Source organism: Candoia aspera, chromosome 17, assembly GCF_035149785.1.
Source record: "Candoia aspera isolate rCanAsp1 chromosome 17, rCanAsp1.hap2, whole genome shotgun sequence".
Lineage (NCBI taxonomy): Eukaryota > Metazoa > Chordata > Lepidosauria > Squamata > Boidae > Candoia > Candoia aspera.
Genome location: NC_086169.1, coordinates 2750970 through 2760156, shown reverse-complemented (window position 1 = coordinate 2760156; position 9187 = coordinate 2750970). Strand labels below are relative to the sequence as shown.

Below are 9187 nucleotides of genomic sequence, written 5' to 3'. Positions count from 1 at the left end.
ATTTATACCTTGTTATATTTATTTATTTATCCATCAATCATATTTCTATCACCGCCCATCTCTCTCATACGGGGGACTCTGGGCGGTTCACAATAAAACAGTTTAAAATTCAATACAGTCATAAATAATATCATCATCCATCAATACCGATATCAATAAATAAATATCTATCTTGTTTTCATTGTATTTTAACCTTTTTAGCTTCCTTGTAAACTGCCCAGAGTGCCTCTTTTGGGGGAGATGGATAAAAAAGTTGATAAAAAATAAATAAAAATAATGTGTTATGCATTTGTAGCTGTGCTGAAGGTCGGAAGTCACTTCGTGTTTCCTTCTATTGATTTCTGCACCTTTTCTGGTTCATCTTTTTTCTTTTAGTCTTCCTTCAATCCTTTTCAATGCGTTGGTATTTTACCTATATTCTGAAACTTGAATAAAGTTGTTGGGTTTTTTTAAAAAAAGAAACTTGAGTTTCAACCTAGGAAACATGGTTTTTTGTTTTTGTTTTTTAGCAAAGTAGCCTCAAGCATCCGGAAGCCGAGTGGGAGAAAGATTTATGGAATGGAAGTTTTATATAACGTAATGATATATTATGTTATATAAAAATGAAAGTTAGAGATTCAGAGTGGAGAAATCTCGCTCCGTCTCCAGCTTCCTGCATTTGAAGGGCCTTTAGAAAATATACTGAAATTGGCCTGGTTGAAGATTTCCTGCTTGAGGGACTATAATACCTCTTTCCCTGTTGAACCAAGAAAAAGTGGAATATTTCTGATCCCACCCAGAGCACACCCATCCTCTGAGAAATTTCCTCTAACGCGCCACTGATCCAAAGTAATGGATCCCTTCATTAGCGCTTGAGAGCCTCCAGGCTCAGGGGCAATCTACCCCCACGTTCCTGCACTTGGGGACAGGAAGGTGGATTCGGCAGGGCTGTTTCTTAGATTCTGGCTTGGCAATTGCTTTGCCCCCCTCCCGGGGGGGAAAGAAGAACACGCAAGTTGACCTCCAGCATAAAAAGAGATTTTTATTTTTATTGTATTTGTCATCTTTCCGGACTATGGCGCAGCAAGGGGTCCACGAAGGGGTGGGGCAGGAGCGAGGCGAGGCGTAGAAAACCAATGCAAACCTGGTGAAAAACAGCAAAGAGAGAGACACCATTGATGATGGAAAATTTGGACAAAGGGCACAATGCAGCTTGGCGCCCATAACTCGAGTGCAACTGGGAAGGGAGCATCTACGGCTCAGCCACCGTTGACACTCGGTTTGAGGGTTCTTACCCCCATCTGCTCGGAGCACCCCCCCCCAGATTTCTTCCCTGCCACAACAGCCCTGCGAGGTCAGCTAGGCCAGCCTCGGAGCGTCCAGTTTGCAAGGCTCGAATTTAAACCCCGACACCAGCCTCCCCCCCTTCGTCCAACACCTACAGCTTGGGCAAAACGGTTCGGCAGCGCCCCCTAGGGTTGGGGGGACCCGGGCCCCAGGGGCCCAATCCGCTTCCTTCCCAACCACCCCTTTCTGGAACAAACATGCAGGGCATGGCTTAAGACAGTACACGGGTAGAATGCCAGCTGGCAGCGACCTTTGCCGTACCTGACTTCCCTGCCAGCAGAACTACCGGTTTGGAAACCAGCGGCGGAAAAAGGTGTTCAGAATGGAATCCGTGTCGCTCATGTCCCCATCCTGCCGGGAGCTGAAGGGGGCTGGATGCCCTGCAAAACCAAACGCCGGAAAGAATTTCTAGCTGGCTGTTGTGGCCACCTCTCGGGGGGTCTCAGACATTTCCCCCCTTTCCCTAAAGGGCTTGACGTTTCCGACCCTTGGGATCCAGGCGGCTTTGCAAAACTGAATGGACCGGTTGAGCTTTGCCACCATGAGGACTAGAAACATGTAAAGAGGGGGGCGTTTCTGAAAATGGCGCCCCCTGTGGTGGTTTAGAATTTGATGGAAAGACTTGGCATCGCCCACCGCGGAGGGAGGGCTGGTGAAACAGACAGGACTTGCTGAGATGAATAAACTGACCTCTTTGATTAGGGAAAGGTCGTTATTGGCATTTGTCAATGGGTGGAAACCCCTGATGGGCTTTTTGCGTAGGAAAGAAAATGATTTTGTGGCGTACGGTTTTGAGGATTAGACAGAATAGGTTACAGAAAGAAGGGAATTAGGATGAAAACTTGGAGGGAGAGGCTTGATCAGAATTGTATGTACAGTATATATTCTGCAATATCAATAATCTATTGATTCGAATATATATATATATATATGTTCATGTTTTCTGTTCTTTTATTTTCTTTTTCTTTTCTTTTCTGTTTTTCCCTTCTTCTTTTTTTTAAATCCATTTCACTATATGTTTTTTTTTCCTTCTTTGAATCTATTTCTTATTATCTGTGTAAAATCTTTTAACAAAAATTAGGAAAAGAAGAGAAAAGAACACGCTCCTCCTCTTACTTACTTGGGCCATCATCAGGCCCCAAAGTTGATTCCCCCCTGCTCCGGGTGACAACCGTCTCCTCATGGCCCTGGCTGTCACGTACAGTCCGGCGTTCTTCAACGGTCTGAAATGACAGGACAAAATTGCCAGACATTCAGAGGAACAGCAGAAGAGCGGCAAGCAAACCATGAGGACCAGAAGCTTGGTTCTTTAAAGCAAACGACCAGCTATATTGTTCAGCCTCCATGACTCCTGCAGACCCCTCCTTGGACTGGCACCCTTGGAACTCACCCCATCCGGTGCCACCACTTTTGTGACCGAGACGCTTTTGAAATAGGACCTGGGTTGGGCTGGGGGAAGAATTACTTGCAAGCCTTTGGAAGTAACCTGAGAATCAAGATCTGCAAGAAAGACGAGATGAAACTTAAGTTGTGTCTCTGGGTCAGGAAGAAGCCAAGGGAACCTTATGGGTTTCGGAGTCCGAGCACTGTACGCCCTCGGTCCCACCAGCTTTCAAATTTCGACATCGCAAAGACCACAAATGTTACGAACACATGCTCGGATGCTCACGTTAAGATGTATTTTGGCCAGGAGACAGAAAGCAGCTTCTACGTTTACTCTGCGACAAGGAGGACTAGAAACTTGTATATTGAAAAGGAACCGCCCCAAAAGCCCAGGCCGATGGCCGTGTGCGCCTTGCAGCCAATGGCCTTTGAGAAGTGCATAAATAGGCTGTTTTGATTGGAAGTGGTTCTACTCTGAGTTGAAAATTTAGCTTTAACGCGTTATCCATCCCCCAGAGCCTTTCGGAGCGAGATGGGCGACAAAGGCGGATAATAATTAATCAGAAGCCATAAACAGGGCGATTTGAAGGGTTAGCCTGCAGGAATTATGCCTATGCTCTGCCACTTTTTCTTTCTTTTTTGCTTAGGTATTTCTCCTAGCTCCCATCTGACTCAGTGGCCATCGCCACATCTTGTGGCAGGGAGTTCCAGAGTCAAACGGCTGTTCTAGGACAGAGTCCAAAAGCATTCGCTTCACACAGGACAAGATCTGGCTTGGTAGGCCCGCAAATGTAGATTTTTAAAAAATCTTTAAAAAAAAAAAAAGACTGCACTCTCCCCAAATATTCTGAACAAAGTCCCCCTCCGAATCCGGCAGTTGCCAACATGCTGCAAACATCTGCCCCAGGTTAGCATTATGTATCTCCCCCATTCAGCCTCTGACCTCCATCTTCTTTGGGAGAATCTTTCAAATCAGCGGTGTCCAGCTGGGTCTCCGGAAGCTGTAAAAAAGGGGATGCGAGACAACCAGTTTGCTCAGAAACCCCTACAGGGTTGGGACAGTCAAAGGGAAGGTAAACGGAGAACGAACTGCAAACTGCAAGCTTTGTGAGCTGGACCCCTTCAGAAGTTTTCCTTTAAAAAAAAAACACCATCCTTCTACTTGGAAGAAAAGACCTTCCCCTTGCATGTAGAAAGCTGTTGTGGGGAAAAGAGGAGGAGGAAGGAGTATCAGGTATGTTTGCCGCCTTGAGTTATTTATAAAAATAATAAAGGCGGGATATAAAATAAAACAAGTAAAGTAAAGTAAAGTAAAGTAGAGTAGAGTAGAGTAGAGTGTAAAGTAAAGTGTAAAGTAAAGTGTAAAGTAAAGTAAAGTAAACTGTAAAGTAAAGTAAAGTAAACTGTAAAGTAAAGTAAAGTGTAAAGTAAAGTAAATCTCCCCTTGCATGTAGAAAGCTAGTACCTGGCAAGGTGGTTGCATTCGTGTTATTCTTAGATGGGAAGACCTCAGCTCATTTTACAATTTACACATTTACAATTTACAAACAAATTACACATTTCTTTTCACTGCTTGCAAGCTGCCCAGGCTAATTCATAAATGAATGAACGAACGAACGAATGAGATGGGCGGCGCTATGCCTTTGAACAATAAATCAATCAATCTCAGGCAACAAACGATGGTTACTGCAGCCTGCTTCTTAAATGCGACCGCACCCCCCCACACCCCCACTCATACAGGGTTAGGTTTGGTTTTTACAAAGCTGGGCATCTCTTGGAAAGAAAGAATGCTGGCAGGGCAACGGTGCCGCCTCAGTCTTCCACCTCCCTTCTGTATAATGGGTCCAATGAGGTTAGCCAAGGTCAATCAACTTCTGATGCATCAGTCACCACAATGGGCGTCAGTGGAGGTTACTGGGGCATATTTCTCCCTCCCCCAACCAACATCAGTACCACTCACCCCCCGGAAAGGGGGCCAGGGCCTCCTCTCTGAAATTGGAGGATTTGGACCCTCTTCTACTCCAGGGCGATGGCTGTCTGGGCATTTCAGCATTGAATCCCGCAGAGTCTGTCCCTTCTCAAGGGGGTGGCCGGCTGGTGGCGAGGGCGTTTCCGGGCAAGGGAATTCTGCAAAAAGGAAATTGGCAGTTAGATCCAGGAGCAAATCTGGGGAAAAAAAAGGGGAGTTTGGAATCTGCAAAAAAATGGAGGAGGCTGGGCGGATCACGAGTTCCAGGGAAGTTTTTCGGCGTCGCGAGCCAGCCCTGCTTTTCTGCAACAGGTGAGCAAGGAGCAACACCGCTCCTTCGCAAAAAAAAATAATAAATCACAGTCACCCCCTCAACCTCCTCCCCCAAATGAAGGGGGGGGGGGAAAACCACCAATGCTACCCTCTCCTGCACAGTCGCCAGCATCCCCGCCTCGCAGGGTCGTTGGGAGGATGAAACAGGAAACACGGGCTGTTTGGGCGAGGACAGAACAGAGGGAGGGAGAAAAATAATGAAAAAGAGGAAGGTTGAAAAAAGGGGGCATAGAAGTATAAAGTACAACTATCATTATGGGGGGAAAAGAAGAGGAAGAAGAAAAGGAAGAGGAAGAAGAAATAAATTATTATTATTATTATTATTATTATTATTATTATTATTATTATTATTATTATTATATAAACCAGCCAGCCTCAGCTGCTAGGAAAAAGAAGGAGAAGAAATTACAGAATGTCAAAACAAACCAGTCTTTCCCCCCCCTTGATCTATATAATATTGGAAAGTCCAAAGGATCTAAGTTTCGGATCATCTCGGGTGAGATTGATCTGTTTCCACCGTCCGATCAAAGCCGGATTATCCCTGCAGGACCCCAATTTCATCAGGATCCTGCAAAAGGGCACCCACCAAAAGATGGGGGAGGCAGACTCCGGGCTCCTACGTCGCTGAAGAAGTTGTTAAAATCTTGGAAAAGCTGCTCGAAGCCAAAATGGTCGTCGAAGTGAATGCCGCCCGGCTCGAAAGTAAAGCCGAAACTGAAGCCGTCGGGGGAAAAGTGATTTTCTCTAAAACCCAGATCATCCTCGTCGTCCTCGTCGTCCTCGTCCTCGTCATCCCGGGTGAATGCCCCCCAAAAGGGGTCGGGGGTCCTGCGGGCAGAGACAGGTGAGGAACAGGGGTCCCTTGCCCATTTTTCGAAACCTTGAATTCAACCCCAAGATCATTTGCAGAGGAGACAGGAGCACACATGAGAAAAGGTTTTGCTAAGGCTTTTTAAAAATATATAGTAATTTTACTGAACGTTGCAGTTAAAAAGAGCCAATGCCCCCCACATGGGGTCAGGGCATTAAAAAGAACAAATTGAATAAAAAGAACAAACTGAATAAAAAGAACAAATTGAATAAAAAGAACAAATTGAAAGTGCAGAACAGAAAGAAAAAGGAAGAAAAAAGGAGAAATGTATAAAGAAATGATTTTCCCCTTCATAACAAGTATAAACGATTTTAGTGACTTATCGCCTTGTCTTAAAATACAACAAATAATCTTTTTCCCAGATCTCATTTCTTTTCTATAAACAAAGCTTTAAAGCCTTGTTGTTCAGTCCTGATCGGCAAAAGTCCATTTGAAAAGGTTTTGCCAAGGCTCCTCCCAGGGTGTTTGCAAAATAGGTGGGAAACAGGCCCGTTGGGCCTCTCCCCCTTTTTCGCCCCCCATGGCATTTATTGATTTATTTAAAACCAAGCTATCGTTCCCAAAGAGCTCGTATCAGAAAGTGGGTGATGAAAATCTCTGGCGCCACGCAGGCTCCATTAACGTTCGTAAAAGATAAACTGTACCAGGCAAAGCACGCCGAGTTCTTTTTGTGATATATATATGACACACATTAACATATTATTTATATATATATATATATATATATATATATATATATATATATATATATATAAAAATAAACATATATATTACATATATGTGTGTGTGTCATATACACGCACACAATAAATACAACATATATTTATTGTAAACTGCCCAGGGTCCCTCCTTGTGCGGGGGAGATGGGCAGTGATATTTATTTATAAATAAATTTTATACATATACATATACATATATATATAAAACATACATACATATATATATAAAACATACATACATATATATGTATACATATATACTATATAGTTTTTATATATATATATATATAATATATATATAAATATATATATATATAAAACATAGTAAAGGTAAAGGTTTCCCTTGACATTAAGTCCAGTCGTGTTCGACTCTAGGGGGACTCTAGTCCATTTCTAAGCCGAAGAGCCGGCGTTTGTCCGAAGACACTTCCTCCGTGGTCATGTGGCTGGCATGACTAAACGGAACGCCATTACCTGCCCGCCGAAGCGGTGCCTATTAATCGACTCACATTGGCATGTTTTCGAACTGCTCGGTTGGCAGGAGATATAAAACATACATACATATATATGTATACATATATACTATATAGTTTTTATATATATATATATATATAATATATAAATATATATATATAAACATACATACATATATATGTATGCATATATACTATATCGTTTTTATATATATATATATATATAATATATAAATATATATATATAAAAAACATATATACCTATTACATACACATACATATATATACATACATACATAGATAGACATATACATATATATATGTATGTAATTTTCCCCCCTTTTCTTTTTAAAGTATGTATAAATAATACTACAGTGGGGATTTGGCGTTCAGTTCAAAAAGCTAGACTTTTTATTTATATTTATCGATATATATAAATAAAAAATCTAACCCTTTGAACTGAACGCCAAATCCCCACTGTAGTATTATTTATACATACATTTAAAAAGAAAAGAGGGGGAAATTACTAAAAATAACATAGACAAGGATCTAATTTTGGAGTTGCCCTTCGTGCACCAACCGGAGGGAGGCCAGGAAGGGACCCAGGTTCGAATCCTGGTGGGATAGGACGCTCACAAGGGGAGGCTGGAGATTAGCCCGGGCTGAGCCTACCTTGCAGGGCTGCTGTGAGGTCAAAGGGAGGGGGGCACGACGTTCGCGTCTTTTGCCCACGTTGTGGGGAAAGAAATCTAACCGGTGTAGAGTCGAGATGAGAGGGGAGGAAAGGCTGGTTTTTTTTAATCTGGCTGGCAGGCAGAAGTTCAGCCGGTGCTTCTTTAGCCTCCCAGGCCCGGAAGGATATTATTTATCGGCTGGATCACAGCTCCCCGCCAACCCTCATCCGCACCATGCGGGGCAGGGGATGATGGGAGCCTTGGTCCAACCCCGCTGGAGAGCGACAGGCCGGGAATAGGCTCAACCGGTGAGATTTCTGCCCACCACGCGCGCTTGGAAGGAGCCTGGCGCGGGAACGGGGGAGCAGGCTGCGCCCCGCGCGGCCCGACCGGTGGGGGGACCCCGATTTCTCACCTCCGCTCCCCGCGGAAGCCGAAGAAGCCGCGGAAGAGGTCGAAGACGCTCATGCCCCCAAGCGGCCGTAAAGCGACGCCGCCCCCCCGCAGGAACGCCCGCTTCCGCCACCCCGTCGCGAAAGGCGCCTCTGGTCACCCCGCGCCGTAAAGCGAGCCGCCGCTTGACGACATGGCGCCTCAGAGAGGCGAACGCCGCTCCGAGGCGGAGTTTCTCCATCTTGGAGACTAGGAGGTGTGGACTTCAACTCCCAGAGTTCCCCCGCCGGCAATGCTGGCGGGGGAATTCTGGGAGTTGAAGTCCACAGCTCTGGAAGCAGCCAATCCCCCTAAACTGGCTTTCCAGTTTTTTCTTTTCTTTTCCCTGCTTCGTTGGCATTCCCTGGCTAGTCTCCAAGGGAGGACCTCTGCTAAACCCTGCATCAGGACCCTCGATTTCACCACCGGCCAACGGGACAGTCTAGATTCCAGGCACAGTTCCCGAATTCAAGACCCACGATTCAAGCAGGGTTCCTCAACCTTGGCAACTGTAACCTGTGCGGACTTCAACTCCCAGAATTCCCCAGCTGGCTTTGCTTTGCTGGCTGGAAAATTCTGGGAGTTGAAGTCCACACAGGTTACAGTTGCCAAGGTTGAGGAACCTGCATCAAGGGTATTTGGCCGCCAAAATACAGTACTGGAAATAAGCTTCTGCACAGCCCCCATCCCCAAATTAATTTGCTGCAGGAAGCTCTTTTAAAAAAAAAAGTATCATTTGTGGTGCCCATGGTGCTCTCCGAGCTGGGTGGCTGGCCTGCAGACATTTCATGACCAAACTAAGTACCATCATCAGTGCCGGGGAGGGTGGGGGTCGCTCCCTGTTTATATACAGCCGCTTGCCCTGCCAGGGTTGGTGGGCGTGTGGTTTTCTCCTCGGCAGTTCCTTGATTACTGTTTTCTGCTGGATTGTTTGCCTGGTGTTGGTCCCTGCTTAGCTGGGTGTTGGCTGGTGGAGATGATGTCTTCTGGCCTTTTTGTTTCCTTCT

General features: G+C 45.1%; 1 protein-coding gene across 1 annotated transcript; it reads right to left on the bottom strand.

Moving 5' to 3' along the window:
• Positions 1 to 1001: 1001 nt before the first annotated feature.
• HAX1 (HCLS1 associated protein X-1) lies at positions 1002 to 8265 on the bottom strand. Its single transcript, XM_063316853.1, has 8 exons — positions 8164 to 8265; positions 5598 to 5839; positions 4670 to 4836; positions 3653 to 3710; positions 2717 to 2826; positions 2447 to 2549; positions 1588 to 1706; positions 1002 to 1123 (listed from the first exon to the last, which is right to left on the bottom strand). The coding sequence occupies exons 1-7, from the start codon at positions 8214 to 8216 to the stop codon at positions 1609 to 1611; spliced, it is 831 nt and encodes a 276-aa protein (XP_063172923.1). The 5' UTR covers positions 8217 to 8265; the 3' UTR covers positions 1002 to 1123; positions 1588 to 1608.
• Positions 8266 to 9187: the final 922 nt, after the last annotated feature.